Source organism: Leopardus geoffroyi, chromosome A1 (assembly GCF_018350155.1).
Source record: "Leopardus geoffroyi isolate Oge1 chromosome A1, O.geoffroyi_Oge1_pat1.0, whole genome shotgun sequence".
Taxonomy (NCBI): Eukaryota; Metazoa; Chordata; class Mammalia; order Carnivora; family Felidae; genus Leopardus; species Leopardus geoffroyi.
In genome coordinates, this window is record NC_059326.1 from 26,257,008 (window position 1) to 26,277,054 (window position 20,047).

The 20,047-nt window shown below is 33.1% G+C and overlaps 1 protein-coding gene across 6 annotated transcripts in view; it reads left to right on the plus strand.

Annotated features, from left to right (window-relative positions):
- TSC22D1 (TSC22 domain family member 1) overlaps positions 1–20,047 on the plus strand; it is a 133,185-nt gene that overhangs the window by 22,809 nt on the left and 90,329 nt on the right. For 2 of the 6 annotated variants that reach the window (XM_045476997.1, XM_045477040.1), the window contains exon 3: positions 11,085–13,052. The exons of 1 other annotated variant lie outside the window; for it this stretch is intronic. In XM_045476997.1, the coding sequence (XP_045332953.1) occupies positions 11,085–11,445 (361 nt within the window). In that variant the 3' untranslated portion in view covers positions 11,446–13,052. Of the gene's footprint in view, positions 1–11,071; positions 13,053–20,047 lie in introns of those variants that run through there. 3 more of the 6 variants (XR_006712247.1, XM_045477025.1, XM_045477017.1) reach the window with 3 other exon arrangements.

The window sequence follows — 20,047 nt, forward strand, 5'->3', positions numbered from 1 at the left end:
TACTTTGGGAAATGTTAATCCCCTTCAATTTATATACAAAAAAATGTTCTGCGTCATATAGTTAAGTAATGGTGGCAGACTCCAACTGGATCCCATCTCTACAACTACCCCTAACCGTTCCTTTTCTGCTATATCACCCTATTTTTCATAAGTATTTGATTTATATTAGAAATAAAAGTAAAATTGTTGTCATGTGAGTATATATACCGAGTGAACCATCTGGCAGAAGTTTCAGAACATATTTTGAGAACTACAGCACTGACATATTTGCAGCCTCATTTAATTGGCCCCATCATTATAAATGGTTTGCAGACCTTAGGAATAGATTTCACATGAGTTAGTATATTCTTGGGGGAAATCTGTAAATAGGATAGAAAGTATTACCATGTTAACTCTGTAAACATTCAGAGATAGGGAGGCTGATCAGTTTGTTCTATGCTTTGATTACCATTAATGTAGAACATTTTACTAACATTGTGTGTCTTCTGTTTTAGAGTTAAGCTTGATGTTGCTAACAAAGTGTAGGAGCCAACTAAATGTTATCATCTCTCATTCATCCATTTCCTATGTTGCACCTATTTGAGAAATGGATTAAGAGTATCAAAAGGGATGTCCCATTCTGAGGAGAAAAATTGAAGTCTTTTGGGGACTAAAAGATTTATTAAATGGGTGAAAAGAATGATTCTTGGAGATGTTTCTCAAGATACATTGGTTGATTAAGGAAGGAATTTTTGGTTCTTTTGGGAAAGTCTTTGAAAGTAGACCACTGTAAAACTGCAGAAAGAATTTTTAAAACTACTAGCTGCATTTGACAGTTTCAGAAGATCTGAAGGAGGACTGTAAAGAGATCTTTTTCTACTTTAAAGTACTATACTCAATAAAATTTGAAGAGTGACTTGTTAAAATATGTGAAAGAATATAGATGAGTTTCATTTCTTTTTTTTTTTTTAAGTTTATTTTTGAGAGAGAGCGCATGACTGGGGAAGGGGTAGAGAAAGGGAGAGAGAGGGAATCTCAAGCAGGCTCCCTGCTGTTAGCACAGGACCCAATGCAGAGTTTGAACTCAGGAACCTTGAGATCATGATCTGAGCTGAGACCAAGAGTTGGAGACTTAACTGACTGAGCCACCCAGGAACCCCCATGAATTTCATTTCTTAATGAAGGTACATCCATAAGTGAAGTTGTCTCACATGCTGTATTGAGAACTTGAGTAGCATTGGCACTTTCAAGGGCTTAATCCAAGATCTGTTGTGGCTTTTACAAAATTTTATTGATAGTCCATATAATGCTAACTAAACTTCCTGTATGCCTTATATCAAATTGTATTTCTTAAATTATATCAAATCATATTCTTAAGTTATTAACTTGATGGTGGTGATAATTCTTTTCCCTTTGTACATTTTACTATTTTTGGAAATATTTTCCCTTTCAAGACATAGATTGTGACAATAAAATCTTATACCCCAAATATTTGGAAAGTGGAATCAGATATGAAAGTGTTGAATGGTCAGTAAAATACCAGGATTAAAGTATTTTTCCAGTACTTAAATATAGAATGGCATATCAGGTTGGGCATTTCTCATTTTACTGGTGTATATTCTCATTACTGTTAGGAACTGATTAGTTGATCAATACATGCGTTCTTAATTTCCAGTGGAACAGATACCCTCTCTCTAAAACTCATGAATGATTATTGATATTAGGACTTTTTTTTTTTTTTTTTGTCGTCACTGGTATATAATTTGTCTGGACATTGAGGCTGCATCAATTATATATAATAGAATAGAGTAGATTGAAGGCATTATTTGTAATTAGATACCTGTTTTGTCTTTTAAAAAACTTAAGAACAGGGTGCTTTCCAATTCTTTATTATATAAAGTTATATTGCTTCTAATATCATGTTTACATTTATATGATTATATTATATTGATTTTTATTAGACTTCAATTGAGATGGAGGAGGCAGGTGACGTTTGATCCCGTCTTAAATATAGAAGAATTTCAGTAGGTACATTGCAAGCTCTCTGCAAATAATTTTTTAAAAATGTTGCAATTTAGGACAACTATAACATCCATTCAGAGTATTGTTTACTCTGTAATAAATCAAAGATTGTTCTCTGGGTAGTAGAATTGAGCTGTCAGAGAATAAAGTCTAATTTTTTTGCCAGATTATTATTTTAATCCTGCTCATGATAGAAATGATGACTTAAGTTGTAGATATGTTTAAATTACATTAAGATAATTGAACTCATTAAACTCTTCATGAAATTCTTATGCATTTAAGAGTATTGCATATATTGTTTGTTAGGCAAGTCAATGGATGTGCAAACTAGAAATTCAAATAAAAAAAACTTTTGGCATCTTGCTTCTTTGTAGACACTTAAAAGGTAAGAGAGATTTCTGATTACCATTCCAATATACTTTTAGATTTAGGTTTTTCAGGCTCAATAGAAACATGTTTCTAGATTATTTTGCAGATAGTGAGTTTTGCTTCACTTTCTAAGTTTTATTGCCTTGTCAAACTTTCATAGGTTGATAGAAATGACGAAGCAAATAACTATCAACTGATCTATGTTTAAATGAAATTGAAGGAAAGAATTTCAGAATTCTACTTAAAACAGAATGTATGTATATTTATTTAACGTATGAATATTTTATTCTGAGGACAATGGAAAGCCTTTGGAGATGTTTTGTTAAGTTTATTTATTTATTTATTTTGAGAAGGGGGAGGAGGTTGGGGGGCAGAGAGAGAATCCCAAGCAGGCTCCGCACTGGCAGCGTGGAACCCAAATTGGCGCTTGAACTCACAAACGCTTGCCATCGTGACCTGAGTGAAAATCAAAACTGAGCCACCCAGGTGCCCCCAGAATGTTTATTTTAGCTGTTGGCCATATACTAAGTATTTATAAAGAAAATATTTATGTTAATGAAAATAACATGACTTGGAAAAGTATAAAATTAGTTAAAACTCAGGATCCTGGAGACAAAGTGGTTTTGAATTTCTCTATTGCTTACTAGGTGTATGGTCTTAGGTGAGTTACTTCACTAACTTGTGCCTTAGTTTTTCTTATCAATAAAATTGAGATTACTTTAATATTGTATATGTCAGAGTTAGAGGATTGAATAAGGCAGTATATATATAATGCATAATATATTACTTGCTATATATGAGGCTCAATAAATGTTAAAAAATAAAATAAAAATTTTGAGTTTATTTTTGAAAGGGAGAGTGAGAGAGCGAGCACACGCACGCATGTGAGCAAGGGGGTGGGGCAGAGAGCACAATCCAGTGGGGTTCTGGACTCAGGACCTGAGCCAAAATCAAGAGTTGAAGTTTAATTGACTGAGCTACCTAGGTACCAGATGATCATGAATATTTGTAACTGATTTTATAATTGAAAGTAGAGTAAATTATTGGGGGGGGGGGCTCCTGGCTGGCTCAGGTGGAATAGCATGTAACTCTTGATCTTGGGTTGTGTTTCGGAGCCCTACCTTGGGTATAGAGATTACTTAAGTGATTTTAATTAAAAAAAAAAAAAAAGAATTATTTGGGAGTGTCATTATTTTTAAGTAAAAAAAAATGCAGGAGGGACACTTATGACACTAAGCTTTGTTTCCTATGGACATTTTTAAAGAAAAAAATGAGAATTTTTTATTCCTTCTATTTTTATAATGCAGCAGTGTAAGTTCATATATAATAATTTAAATTGGAAGTGCTTTTGTTTTTTTATCCATCTTTTCTATCGTATGTTTGCTGTAGTCTAAAGTTAATTTCTACGCTAGTTGCTTGACATAAACATAATTTAGTTTTTCTGTTTGTAGGTGGGAAGATTTTGTCTTTTGATCTCTTCTATACTTTCTTCTGAATCAGTTCTCTGTATAGAGAACTATTTACCAAAGATATTAAAAAACTTAAGACTATCACCATGTGATTAATTTTCTGGTATTAGTATAGAATATGACAATGCTGTTATTTCCATGAGGATAACTTTTAAATAAAGATTAGTGTAAGCTTTTCAAATTAAAAAATGTAGACTTATATTTCTTAGTGGACATTTCATAGGTGTGTCAAATATGGTACCTTATTCAGACATTCTCATTTTTTTTAATGTTTATTTTGTGAGAGAGAGAGAGAGAGAGCGAGCACGAGCAGGGGAGGTCAGAGAGAGAGGGAGACACAGAATCCGAAGAAGGCTCCAGGCTGTGAGCTGTCAGCACCCAGCCCTGTGCGGGGCTTGAACTCGTGAACCACGAGATCATGACCTGAGCTGAAGTCAGACACTTAACTGACTGAGCCACCCAGGCACCCCCAGACAATCTCATTTTTTTATTTTTAACTTTATTTTAAAATAGCTTTAGGGGCTCCTGGGTGGCTCAGTTGGTTAAACTTCCGACTTGATTTCAGCTTAGGTCATGATCTCGCATTTCGTGAGTTTGAGCCCTGCATCAGGCCGTGCACACTAAAACGTTGTAAATTACTTCATAGAGTTCTCATGTACTTCACCCACTTTTCCCTAATGGTCATATTTTATATAACCATAGAACAAATCAGAAATTAATATTAATACTAACCAGTCTGTAAACTTTATTTGAATTTTGACCATTGTCCACTCACTAAATGACCTTTTTCTGGTCCAGCATCTAACCTAGGATCTCATACTATTGTACTTAATTGTCATGTCTCCTTAGTCTCCTTCAATCTGAGATGCTTCTTCATTCTGTCTTTTTGCCTTTCTTGACTTTGACACTTTTTAAGAGTAGCTAGTTAGAATGTCCCTCAATTTGTGTGTCTGATGTTTTCTTGTGATCAGATTGGGATAATGCATTTTTGGCAAGAATACCACAGAAATGATAGTATGTCCTTATCAGTGCATTGTATCAGGAGAAATGTGATATTGATTTGTTCCTTACTGGTGACGTTATCTTGATCATTTGGTTAAGGAGGTGTCTGCCAAGTTTCTGTACTTTTAAAAATTACTTTTTCCCCTTTGTAAATAGCAAGGTTTTTTGTGGGGAGATATTTTGAGACACTGTAAATGCCTTGTTTCTCATCATATATTCACCCATTAGTTTTAGCATACATTAATGAATCTTACTTGATCAGAACCTATTGAATTTAATTCTTTAATATCTTTTTGTTGTTGATAATATATTTCTTGTCATAGGTGGATAAGTGTCACAAAAGAATTAACGTAACGGCAGCATAATTCATAAAACATAACTTTTTCTTTCTGTAGTCTTTTATATTCATCTATGTCTGAATGCAGTCTTTAGGGAAGTAGCACAACACAAGATCTTGGAATAAAAAAATGTGATCAAAAGACAATCCTTTTTTTTTTTTTTTTCCTCCCAGTATCTTACATGTACTTCAGGATATGCTGGCCGTTGTAAGAACAAAGCCAAATATTTCATATGGTAAAATAAACAGGTGAAAAAGAGATAAAAGTAATGGGCTGCATTAATTATGAAAATAATTTGCAAGAGTAATTTAGAGCATTTTCTTAAAATTGACTTTCTTTTTTTTGTCTAATCTGGAAGCCTTTTTTCATTCAAAAGAGGCAGTAGCAAATGTAAATATTTGGTATTCTTGATCCTGAAGTTGCCTTTTTTATAGTCGATATATATTTTTTATGATTGTGTTTTATCTTTTATTCTATAGTGGATTAACTACTTTAAAAAATGTATTGTGCGTTGTTTATCTGTTTTATTTCATCTTCTACCTTAATCAGTGGAACGTGAAGACCCATTGCTTGTCTCTTTCTTGTTTATCTTTTGACAAATACTTGATGTTTAAACCTAGTGGAGTAACTTGAATCCCAATAACATTTTTGGATAGCATCTTTTCCAAAAGGACGAAGAGAAAATATAGTGGTAAATCTTGGAATTTGGTAGTTCTTGAAACATTCTAGTAGTTAAGGTTCATCATTCTCATTACAACTTTCTTTTAGGAAATTGCTTTCCATGATAAGTGTATATCCTCATATTGGTATGCATTCCTTAAAGTTTCAGGCTTTCTTCCTTATTTTGGCGTTTTTAAGGTGTGACCTACTTGACAATAAATAAAAGATTGTAGCTTAGAAGTAATCTTTCCTTCCAGAGTCATTACAATACTGTGACTAATTCTAAGGTAGCTGGTTTTGTTTGTTTGTTTGCTTGTTTTTTGGCAAGATTTCACTTTCTCAAACTGAAATTTTTAAATTGGGTGTTCTGGCAATATCTGGTTTCTTACTGATTTTAAATCTGGAAAAGAAGATTAGAAAATCTATTACGGGTGTTAAAGTTTAGCTAAAATTTGTATCATCCTAGGATGCGTTTGTTTTCTGCTGACCATATTGAAAAATTAATCCTAGAAGCTGATGACCCCCAAAGAGGTACATGAAAGTAATACTTTTGATTTTATTTTCCTTAGGATTAGAAAGTTGAAGTTTTTAGTGTCTACTTTAGACATCAGCCATTTGACAAAATTTTTTTGTTTGTTTGTTTCTTGATCAGTAGACTTCATTTGTATAATATTTACTGAATTAACTGTGCCAAGCACTCTTCTAGGGTCTGGAGATAGACTCTCATGGTTTCCGTTAAGGATGTTCTTTTATTTTCTTAATGCCAGCTAGGACTGTTCTGGGCACTTGAAGGGGTTTGTGAGATGATGATTATTATTATTTTTTTAATAGACGTGCCTTAGGACCAGTAAGAATGATTAGTGATTAAAAAAAATAAAAATATGTTACATCATGCTTCCAGTTTAGTGTAGAATGTTTTGTTTTATAAATAATCTATAAATCTGTAACTTAGCAAGTTCAATTTCAGTCAGTTGTAATACAAAGGAATAGAAATAGTCTTTGTAGAAACTCATTACCTTGCATTTCACTGCTTAAAAATGATTAGGCTTAGCCTTTTCTCTTTCTTCGGTATTAGAAATGCTTAAAACTAATAAGCAATATATGCTCATTTAATAATTTAGTATTGAGAACAAGTATTGCAAATAGTCTAGTTTGCATATTTTGGGAGAATTTCTCAGTGGTGTTTAAATACGAAATACTTAGGTTTATTGTTTCTGATTTGAATATACCTGGATTTTCAGTAAGAATCTTTAAAAATTTAAATACTTAGGGGGGCGCCTGGGTGGCGCAGTCGGTTAAGCATCCGACTTCAGCCAAGTCACGATCTCACGGTCCATGAGTTCGAGCCCCGCGTCAGGCTCTGGGCTGATGGCTCAGAGCCTGGAGCCTGTTTCCGATTCTGTGTCTCCCTCTCTCTTTGCCCCTCCCCCGTTCATGCTCTGTCTCTCTCTGTCCCAAAAATAAATAAACGCTGAAAAAAAAAAAATTAATTAAAAAAAAAATTTAAATACTTAGGGATAATGTTAAAATGATTTTATTGAAGTACTAGTGGATTGATAGACCTCTTAACATCCATTTGAGTTCCTTTGTGACATTTTAGCACAGGTGATTTTGTTAGCTTTGTTTTAGAATTTATTCTCTAGTGGTTGAAATACAGGTTCTCCAGTGGAGTGCTTATTGTTTTCATCTCTAAACATTACATAGAAGAATGCTGTTTATTAAAATAGAATTAGGTAAGGTCCTACTGTGTCATTCTTAAGAGCCTTTATCAATGGTAGTCTCGCAAAGGTTGTTCTTTCTTGTTTGAATAACGATCTCATTTTGTAAGTGCCTTTACATATTTCTTTATAAATGATACATGATCAAATCCACAATCATCATAAATAATCAACTCCTGAAGCAAGAGAGATATCAGCTCTCCTCAAGGATTCAAATAATTTCTATTTTAAGGGAAATCTGTATTCAGAGTATGAGTATGTTGAGTATGAGTATGTTGAATCCATAAGTTTTGTTACTTTAAGCAAAATCAAGAAGTGATATCTTGAAAATAATCTCACTTGGGAGAAGTTTTTATGAGTGCATCTACTTCTCCAGCCCTATAACCTATCCTAAGGGCATTTGGTTTTTTAAATATGTTTGTATTTTTAATTTATAAATTCTGTGGGGGTGTGGTAAGTAAATCAGTGGTTTAGAGCTCCTATTGAAGGGGAAATTGTAAACTTAGCCCACTGTTAATCTGAGCAAGATATGATTTCCTGGGAGTTGTTTTTCATCTTCAAAGTTAAGTGAGCCTGTAACTTAAAAAAAAATTTAGCAGTTAATATCTTTTATTCCAAAATGGAATGCTCCCTTTTAACCTGTATTTTCAATCAGAAGTATTGTTACTATTGATTAGTATTCAAGAAATAAAGGAAAACTGGAAAATTTGGAAAATCATATTTTTTTATAGTTTCTGAATTTATTTTTTTAAACTATATCATAAAATAGTTAAGGTTTACTTAGATCTCATTAATTTGGAAATCTTTAATCTTATTTGTATTGAAATATTAGACATGAAAAAGAATGATTTGTTAAGGAAATTAACTGGAAAAGACTAGAGGGTGATTTTTTTCATAATGTAAAAAAGACTTTTGTAGCACCTGATTGCACAGTATACAGTAGTCTCTCCTTACTTATATGGGTTATGTGCTAAGACTCCCAGTGGATATCTGAAAACACATATAGTACCAAACTCTGTATATACTGTGTTTTTTCCTGTACCATAACATACCTATGATAAAGTTTAATTTGTAAATTAGACACAGTAAGAGATTAACAACAATAACCTAATAATGAACTAGAACAATTATAACAGTGTACCCTAATAAAAATAATGTGAATGTGGTCTGTCTCACTTTCAAAAGATCTTATTTTACTGTATTCACCCTTCTTTCTCTTGTGATGATGTGAGATGATAAAATGCTTAGAGATGAGATGAAGTGAAGTGAATGACCTTTGCCTTGTGACGTAGCATTAGGCTGCTGTTGACCTCCTGACGACGTGTCAGAAAGAGGATAATCTACTTCCGGATCATGGTTGAACAGGGTAAATGGAAACTTGGAAAGCAAAACCTTGGGGTTTTGTAGGTACTGCTAGTGTGTGTGTGTGTGTGTGTGTGTGTGTGTGTGTGTGTGTGTGTGTGTGTGTCTGTCTCAGAGGGACTACAGTAGGTACAATGAATACATAAATGAGATGGCTCTGATGTATTAATTCTAAACTTTTCTCATCTGTTAAAAAGTCATACCTTAAGAACTCCAACTGTGGAATACCTTGTTAATCTTTTTGGGATTATAGTGGGGTTTTTTTTGTTTGTTTGTTTGTTTTTTGTTTGTTTGTTTTTGTTTTGTTTTTTTGTTTTTTTTTGGACTCCTGAAAATACCTAGAGTGCCATTCTTGAGATATTTAGTATTCAGATCTTTTTCTAATTTGTACTTCCTTCCTGTCATTGTCCCTCATATACCTCCTCAATGTGATTATACTGTAAAATACTGTTGTAAGCTACTGGTTAAAAAGTATAGTCTTTAAAACTAAAAGACCTGAGGATTTAAAATCTATTGGAAACTTAAAATAAGAAAATAGCTGCCACATAGGCTTGTAAAGTACTTTCGTACTTATTTATTTGCTACCTCTTGCTAGATGGAAGTTTCACCCCGTTGACTTCTTTTAGATTTCTTTTTTCACTTCTTTACATTTTGGAAATCACAGATTTGATGGTTAAATCATAGATTTTCTTTTCTTAGTCCAAACTGTTTTCATTTCTCACTTGTACAGAATTGAATATATTCCTAAAGCAGAAGGGTTAGCTTGTTCTTTCTTCTTCAGGCTTTTAAAAAAAATTGAGTCTAAATGTTGTTAGGTAATGGAATAACGATTCCTTTTCAGCTGTGTTGGTATATTTCCAAACTGGCTGGCAGAGCCAGGAGGAAGTGAAGGCACTAAAACACTAACTTTGGTTGGTTGCTACCTTCTTAGTGCTGAGACTATAACCTTTGTTGGTTGATTGATAGAGAACAAGAGAGCACAGTCCTCGTTCCACTAACAGGTAAGGAACCCTTGTGATAACCAGTTGGCGTGAGAAAGAAAATTACTTGATTAGCAGTTTTTTTCTTAATTTATCCCCAAATATAACATGTCCATGAAATAGGGTACTGTGATTATGTTCAATACAACAGGAATGTGCAGCACCTTTCTAGTTAGAAGAAGATCTGAAATTTAATAGGGATATATCACTCTGTACCACAAAGTATAATTGATCTGTTTTCCACTGTTAAAATTTATCCTGCAGTCCCTATAACTTTAAATACATATCTGCCTATCTTATTCTCCTTTCAGCTTTTCCTTGATCAGATGCTATGTGCTTTGAACTTCCTTCTCTTATTTACCTTATTCCTATAATAAAGCAAACTATTTTCCAGTATCTTTGTCATCATCTATTATTTGAGTATATCTTACTGCTTTAATTTCTGCATTGTAGCCATTAATGATTTATTTCCTGGTCCTTCTTGACCCAAAACCAAATGATCATACATTTAAAAAAGATTTTTAGATTGTATTACCTATGTACAGTATTCTGCCCTCCCACTTTTAAATATGAGTGCTTGAAAAACTCTTTTTCAGTGATGGTGGTCCTAGCTTGATAAAATTTAGGTTTAGCTTTGTATTGCTATAATGTGGGACTGTAGTTTAAGTCTTTAAATTACTGAAGACTTAAAAACAAGAACAAATTCAGCTTCTTAGACAATTCCCAAAGTTTAGTAGTGTTCCTGTTAATATGCTTGATTATTCTGTTTCTCCTTTTCAATCCATCTTCTTCTCTTTGACAGAAGAATTAACTGGGACTCCTCCTTTGATATAGCTGAGGTCGAGTTCCTTTCCCTGTCCCTTTAAGACAACTGTGCTGCTGTGCTCTTGTTCTAGTCATAATTTATCATTTTTTGATTCGGTCTTCCACTTGAAGTTGGGTGGTTTGTCACAGAGTGTGTTATGGCTTACACCAAGATAGGTCCCTTCTTAATAGGTTACTGAAGAATTAATCATTTGTGGTGACAGATTTCAAAGATTCAAATTAAGAAGGCACTAAAGAAAGTGTGCCCAAAGGTAGCTCCTTTTTATCCTGAGGATAAGTCATTGCAAACTCAAATGACCAGAGAATGTAATTTCTTAATAAGAATTTTTTCTTAAATCTATATTCAGCTCTCTATTTCAGTGCTTCTCTCCTACCAGAGGTGCAAGGAGTGATCCTAGAACCACAGATACAGCCAAGACCACGGAGAGCTTTTGACGTCAGGGGTCCACTTTCTCCACTGAACCCTTGGAGGCAGAATATCCAGCTTCTGGAGAGAGTGGGAAAGGATAATAAACAAGTGGGTGCTTTCCATTATTTACTTGGGTTTATTTATAGATTGGAGTGTCCGTCCATTGCCCATTTAATTCTATTGGTGTACTCCTTGGGTTCATATAAGAACCAAGTGGGGCTGCAATCTGTTTGTTTTTTCTTGAGAATGCTAACTAGTGCCCATTCAGAAAAGAGGCCTAAAATTTATTTAATTTTCTCTCCAGATAATTAAAGCAGTGGATGATTTGGGGCACTAGATTTGGTGACTGCCTGTGTTAAGTCCACAGGAATTTTTAAAAGGAATATTTGCCCATTTTAATGTTTAATGGTATTAGTGGACTTCTAAGTGCTCTTTTATTACCGGAAGGTAAAAAAGAAGTTTTTGTATTTCATCTTTGGGCAAGCTGGACATCTGAGCTCTCCTGATTTGCACAAGTCTGATGTCCAGGTGTTATCCTACCCTGTTAGAGAGAACTTTTTGGTCTTTTTCCTACCTCAAACTTTAGGACTTCATATTAATTAGATCTTTTAGAAGATACAATGATAGTACCATTATGGTTTTACTGTCAAATTGAGGCTTCATTCTTTAATGAGATAAATGTGAATGAATATAAGTTTCAGGATATATATTATCCCTGAAAGCTATGTTAAATATATACTCATAAGTAGTTTTCCAGTCCCTAGGAGTAATGTTATTTGTGGCAAAAGAGCCTTGTCCTAGATGTTTCCCATGGCATTAAGATGGTTTTCTCTTAGTTTCTTTGATGCCAAGGGTAGGATTTGATTCCAGGAAGTTCTTATCATCTACAATGGGTAGAACATGACTTTGGTGTCTTTGGCAAGTTTTCATTTTTCCTTGGTGGATTCCTTCTGTGACTCCAGGTATCTTGATAATGGGAGACCGGTTTATTTGTTCTCTAATTGCCCAGATTTCTTTCAACTGGTAAACATCATACTTCTTCAGCAAAAGGAACTCTTCTAGCAGAGCCTTCATGGATGATATCTGTCACACATGCAGCACCTGCAGTTTGGAAGGCAGTGGTGAACGGAGCCACGCAATATATCTAGAAGACACAAGGATGAGAGAGCCACCTGATCTTGTCATTTATAAACTTTAAGATTTACTCTCGTGTACTCTTGGTCTGGAAACGGAAAGGCTCAAATAATGAAATAATTTTTTCAGATTGGAGTTTTACATGGCCATGCAAATATTCCTTTCTATTCAGAAGACTGAAATAGAGAAAGTATGAGAGACTCCTTTCTTTTAAAAGCAGCTCTCTGTTTCACTTAAAAGATTTGTGGGATTGAAAATCACCTTAATGAAGCAGGCAATTTTTTTTTTTTTTTAGTAGTATAGGGGATCCAGAAAACTTACAAAATTATTTTTTGTTGCCTGACACTGAAAGGAACTAGTAAATAAAAAGGTGAACTTCTTAACTATTTCCAAATTGCTTTTATTATTAGGATACACTCTTTTAGCTTATCTTTTTCTGCTCTTGAGCCTTCTTATTTGTCAAATCAACAAAGATTCCAGTATAGAAGTAGAGGAGACATCTTTTGAGATCAAAGTAGCTTGTTCGGTCTTCTAAAGTAGTAAATACCTGTTAAATTTGAGGTATTGTTCTGCATTGAAGGCATTCTAAAGTTTGAACGATACTGAAACAAAGACGCATGTAGAGAGCACAGGCAGTTAGTAGTATGGGCATAAGTCTCCACATGTGAATAAGTGTTGCAAAACATTTGATCCAAACGGAAGTAGTTATCAAAATGTTTCTGTTTTTCTCTTTGGCATCTATTAACTGATCAGTCAAAAGCTATTAAAGAAGTTTTTAAAAGCTACCTGATGCTGCCAGTTTGTTTTATTTGGTATAAAGTTTAGGAATAAGAATCCTCGAGTTATTAATATGGAAGCATCTAAAATGATCTTGAAGGTCTTAGGAGCCACATTTGCTAAGTTATACCTGGTGTGTCGCCTCTCTTTCTATGAGACCTTTTTTTCCCCCCATTAGTTACGAATTTTTGTATAGTACTTAAAGGTTTAAAAGATCAGTTTGAACTAAAATTTCCATAGGGAGCTCTGAATTCCCATAAACGATTATAGCTTTGTATGCTTGATTTGTTTTTGTTAAATTTGGATAAGAGTCTTCACAGACACCTATAAATTAAAAAATAACTACCCAACATTTTAGAAAGAACTGAGGGGAACTGAAAGTGAAATTTGCTTGGAAATTAAGTTAGTTGAACTCTTGGAACCACAGTACCAACCAGTTTATGGCCTGTGCGATTAGCCTTTTGTTTCAGTTTTAAAGATGAAAAGTGATTTAATCTCTTAACCTCATGCTTTGATTAAATTTTAGCTCTGTTCCTTAAAGTGTGCAAAAGAAATGTAAGTGCATTTAATTCACCTCATGCCACTAAAAGCTATTTAAAAATGAAACTTTTTGTATATTAATGTGAACTGATTTGTTTATTTAAACTTTATTTTGATACATTTTCCTTTCAGATTTTTCAGTATTTCGTGTCACTATGCAATCCTATATTTTTCAGTGTTTATTTTATGATTATTAGTATAAGCTAATTTTTTTTCCTAGAATGACTAATTGTGTAATATTTGTACTATGTGATCATTTGAAAACTAATAAATATTTTCTCCATGAAAAAAATGCACTTACTGATAAATGGCTTATTTTTGTTTCAGGAGTAGAAAATGAAAACTACAACAGTATTTTTAAGTGTATTTTAATTTTATGTGTCTTCCTCTAAGTATTTCTGAATATATATCCTCTTCTTGTGTATGTTAACCTTTTTGGAAAAAAAATTTTTTTTAAACTATTAAATTAAAATGATTCTTCATTGGGTCATCCAGTCCCAAATGTATGAAATAGGTGATCTATTTAGTCTTTTTTCTCATTTTCCTGATAAGCTTCATCTTTGTTTTCAGAATTGGATTTTTTTTTTTAAGATACCGTTTTTGTGTGTCCATTTTACGAACCATTAAAACTCTCGAGTAAATATTGTAAATATCAGGAATAATGTCAAGTTTTTTGAAGTGAGATTGATCAAAATATAATCCCTTACAAAATAGCATATAAAAGACAAATTCTCAACCCAGGAAAAGAACATTTGGAAATAATGGCTGATTGGAGAACTATCCAATTCACAAGAGCTGTTAACAGGAGAAAGAAAAATGTTTTAATGTTCTGTTTGAACAAATAATTGTAGAAGGAGAAACCTTATTTAAGAGTCTCTTGCTTTTAACCTTATCAAGACAACATGGAAAAGGGTAAAGCTTGGTTTTTGGGATTCTTTATAGGTTACATAAACTTATTTGAAGCCACTGGAACAATTTACCTTTTCTATGCAGAGTCTGCTAGAAGCAAGAGGGTTTTTCCCTTTTGATTTGAAGAAAACTTACATAAGAAGTGGACTCTAAAAATTAAAAATGAACATTGTGATGGTGTCCTAGGCAAGAAATAAAAGTTGAATTAATGACAACTTGTGGATTAAAATGAAACAGTTTGGCTCCCCAAAGAAATTATACTCTGAAAAAATAAAGAAAAAGGAAATTATGATTTAGAATAGTTACTGTGTTTGTGGGGTAGGAGGAAACTAAAAATTCTTGGCTTTATTAGTCTGGTAAGTTTGGAAAAGGGAGTGAAAAGAGTTAAGATTCTGTGGATAAAATTTTGTTTTTAGAATTAAAGCCATTAAAAGATTTACAGACATACTTCAATGGAAGGCTATATTTTTTACTTAAATACAAAAAAATTATCAGCCATAACTATATGTGTATAAAGAGTGGGTTGTGGAGTTTTAAATAAAAAGCCTGTACCAGAAACTTCAAACATACTATAAAAGTAATGGTGAAATGGGAGTTTTAAATACTTTAAATTCTTACTACATGGATGCTTCCCTACACGGTCTTCAAAATAAAAATATTACAGAATGTTAAACATGGTTTATCTTTGTATCTTCAAGGGTGAGAACATAGGCTTGTTTCACCATCATTGATTGGATTAACTGTAGTGTAAAATTTTGATGTTTGTTCATTAGTGAGGAGACTTTTTAAAAAATAGCTTTTGTTTAAAAAAAGTAAACGTCACATAAGCAGTGTGACTGGCAAAGTACTGACCTTGCAGTTTATTGTAAATACAAGGTCAGATCTTATTTTGCTATATTGGAACAATTGAGCAAAATGTCCATTGGTTAGATGTCCCATGTAATTTCTTGTTTTCTTTTTATTCAGGTATTTTTATTTCCCATTAAAAAGATTACATATTAATTTAGTCCTAAAATGTGAAAGATTTTTGTTTTCAAAAATAAGCACAAAGATGCTCTAAAATTTTTTAACACTAAGTATCATCTAAGGTAATTAGATTACTGCAGTAAAAATGTTAGGGAACTTCAAAGTATACATCGGAGTTTTCAGGAATTATGATCAAAGGGATCTCTACTCAAGAGGTAAGGTATGGCATAGGTAGAAAAATGTTCAAAGAATGTGTTCAATGTGATGTCTGATGGGGAAGTAAACTACAACAGATATCCTTGGATTTTCAGACAGGTGTAGAATTAGGAAAATAATTGTTTAAATAAACCTCTCCCAGAAAAAAAAGGATAAGCCACAGATTGTTTTTATATGACTTTGGAGTGCATTTAGATACATGTATAGACATTGTACCTTTGGTGTACTTAGCCTCCTATATTTTAAGCTATCTTTTACTTGTGGTCTCTTAGTGTTTATCATCCAGTTTTGATTTACCATTTCTTAAGCTTTGAGTGCTATTAAAATATACTTTGTATGGAAAGTTGAGTACATATTCCATGAGATTGTTGCCTGGCTTCATTTTGCCCATTTTTATTAAATGATATCTAGAACTTAGAAAACTGTTGTACTGAATAATTTTTACTTGGTTTGAGAAATTAATTTGAGTCTTATAAACATTCATTTATACTGTAACTTAGGGGAATTTGTTCTATAAGGATTAAAAAATAATATTGAAGGGCTAGTATATAAAATCATTTAGAGAAGAAAGTTATGCTACTCTTCTCTGAGGAATAATAAGTAGGTTCAGAGTAAAGTGTTAGCATATAGTATTTAGTGTATCTAGAATCAAAGGAAAATGAAATGTTCAATACAAATGACCTGAAAAAATGATTTAGGTGTTCTTCCCTAGAAATAATAGTATAATTTATTCAATAGATGGTAACATAGAAACCACAATAATCTTTCACCCTATCCTTTAATTCTTATTATAAGAACACTAGTTTATGGACAATAGTTTGCTGTCTGTTCCACTTTCACCTTTATATGTAGAGCAAATGATAATGTTGATATGAACTAGTGATAGAACTCACTACTTCATGAGGTAGCTGATTTCCTATTCAGGATGCTTTAATGGTAAGAAGTGCATCCAAGATTTGCTTCCTTGGCATATTTTATTTGAAAATTACCATAGACGGTAATCTATTTTAGCACCCTCATTTTACATACAAAGTAGCGTATACCCAGGAATATCTCCTATATTTCTAACGTCACACAATTGATAAACAATTGTAGGACTCCGATCTCTTGACTGCAAGCTCAGAGATCTGTATTCTGCCGCCTTCTCATGTTGATCCTAGTTCTGGACAACATAGTGCAAGTCTGATTTCCTTCAAACATGACAGCCTTCAGGTATTTTAAGATGGCTGTTACATCCCCATTAATTTCAAGCCCATTTTTTTGTTTGTTTTTGTTTGTAAATAGATTTAAGCACCTCCATTTTCTTGTTATTCACGTAACATAGTTGTGAAATCCTTGAAGGTTTTGTAGATCTTCCATGAACATGCTTCAGTTTATCATTGTTTTTCTTAATGTGTGACACTGAGCCAACACAGTACAGATGTGCTCAGACTGGCTGTAGAATATTCATGGCCACTTTGTTTATCCTTCTATATCTGTCCAGTAAGGTGCTTAATTTTATGCATGTTGAGGTTCTCTTGCACAAAAACGTTCTATAGTGATATGCAGAATACTTGGTGTCTAAAACTTAGGCTAGTAGTCTTTAGGTACAGGCAAATGTGTGCAGTTCAGCGGGAAAGAAAAAATATCGTAATGGCTAAAACTTTAAGAAATCATAGTTTAAAAAGTACAGTCTTCCATTTTCTATTTGCTTGCTTAGTTCTGACTCAGATGAACTAGAATGACCATTTTCAATGACTTGTATAATGTGAAATGTTACTTTTCAGGTGGTTCTTGATAATTTAAGGGGAACCAGGCCTGTTGGAGCTAAACTGTTGACACATGACTGACCATGAGAAGAAAATCAACTGGTGTTTAGTAACATCATTAAAATTGGAAACAAAAAGCAATTCTTCAGTGGAAAGGTTAGGGATAGATCCCAAATAGCAGAGAAGATGGTGAAGTAGCAGTCTTGGAAATCTGAGAATGTGGCCTAAATTCTAATGAAGGCATAGTCTTATGTTGCCTCTTGAAACATAGTGCGAATACTCTACTACAGCAGTGTTATTGTAGCGTAACAGCATTTTAAGTTACCAATTAAATATTTAGCCTTTTACCTCCCAATTTTAAAATTGAGCTCCTAGAAGACATAGAATGTTTAAGGGTTGCGTGTTTCTCAAACAAAGGTTTGTTTGAGAAACACTGGTTTGAAATAGGGTATATTACCCTACGTAAATTAGAATTTTAGGGCGAGGGAGAAAGAAAAGAACAAACACATGCCTCCTGTGTGCAGCTTTGGCCAGCTGCTTTATGTAGATTTACCTAATTTAATCCAGCTGACCTGTGACCTGTGAGAAAGGGAATGTTTTTCATTTTACACACAAAAATAATACCAGAGGTTTCAAAACTTGCCCAAGGGCATATACTCAGTAAGCAGCAAAGATGGCATTTGAAAGATCTATCAAAATATAAAGAATTCTGCACCATTGATTAGCAAATATCTTTGCCAAAATGAATGCATATTCTCAGGAACATTTTTCTTATAGAAGCTCAGTGTTTAAAGTAGATAAAAGGGATATTTTTACTTAGTATGCATTTTCAAATTGTATTTAAAGAGTAGTTTTGGTTTTACAGAGCAGTTGACCAGAAAGTAGAGACCCCCACCTCCAACCATATACCCCGTTTTTCCTCCCATAGTTTACCTTCGTATTAACCCCTTACTTTTGTGTGGCACATTTGTTGCAATTAATGAGCTGATACATCGTTAGGATTTACTTTCGTGTCATACACCTCTTTGGGTTTTGCTAAATACTTTTGTATCAATGTTAATGAGAACTATTGATCTGTAATTTTCCTTTCTTGTAATGCCTTTATCTGATTTTGACACTAGATTTGCCTCATAGAATGAGGAATTGTTCCTTCTCTTTCTACTTTCTGAAAGAGATTGCAGAGAGTTGGTATCATTTCATTAAGTATTTGGTAGAATTCACCAATGAAGCCATCGGCTTGGTGCTTTCTGTTTGTGAAGGTTATTAATTACTTAGTTTTTTAAAATACAGATAACCTATTCAGTTTATTTCTTCCTATGTAAGTTTCAGTAGATGTGTCTTTTAAGGAACTGGTCCATTTCATTTAAGTTTTCAAATTTGTGGTGATAGAACTATTCATAATATTCCTTATTATCTTTTTAATGTCCAAGAGATTGGCAGTAATGGCCCCTCTTTCATTTGTAACATTAGTTGTGTCTCCTTTTATTTGTTAGCCTGGCCAGAGATTTATCAATTTTATTGGTAAAATAGCCAGATTTTGGTTTTGTGTTTTCTCTTTTAATTTTCAGTTTCACTGATTTCTTCTCTAATTTGTATTCTGCTTGCCTTAGGTTTATATTGCTCTTCTTTCTAAGCACTATTTTGTGCTATCCCACTCTTTTGATAAGTTATATTCTTGTAGTTTGAAATATTTAAAAATTCTTCTTGAAATCTTTTTTACACCACTGTGTTTTTTAGAAGTATGTTGTTTAAATCTCCCAAGTATTTTGGGATTTCTATCTACCTGTAAATATTTGTTACTGACTTTTAGTTTAATTCCACTGTGGTTTGAGATCATACTTAGTGTGATTTCTACTCTTTTAAATTTTGTATGATGTGTTTTATGGCCCTTAATCATGGTGAAAATTCCACGTGAGCTTGAGGCATATTTTGTTGTTGTTGGATGAAGTATTCTTTAGGTATCACTTAGATACAGTTGATTGGTGTTTTTCAGTTCAACTGTGCCCTTACAAATTTTCTATCTGCTGGATCTGTCAATTACTGATAGAGCAGTGTTGAAGTCTTTAAGTATAATAGTGGATTGATTAATCATTTTCTCAGTTCTGTCAGTTTTTGTCTCATATATTTTTGATGCTCTATTGTTAGGCAAGTGTGTAGTAAGGCTTGTTATGTCTTCATGGAGAATTAACCCTTTCATTAAGTAATGACCCTCTTTATCCCTGAGATCTTTTTCTTGTTCTGAAGTCTACATTTTCTAAAATTAATGAAGCTAGTGTAGCTTCAAGTGTTGTCATGGTATAATTTCTTCATCCTTTTACTTTTAATCTACATGTATCTTTATATTTAAAGTGAATTTCTTATAGACAACATGTAGTTGGGTCTTCTTTTTATTATCCAGTTGATAGTCTCTGTCTTTTAACTGATATATTTCAGCCACTTACATGTAAAGCAATTATTGATATAGTTGGATTAATATGTTTGTAACTTTTCATTGCCTTTGTTCTTTTAAAATTTATTTTGCGTTTCCCCCCTTTTTTAATTTTTTCTGATCTTGAGTACTAATTCCATTGTCTCTCATCTTAGCATACTTCTAAAACTTTTTTTAGTTGTTGCCTCAGAGTTTG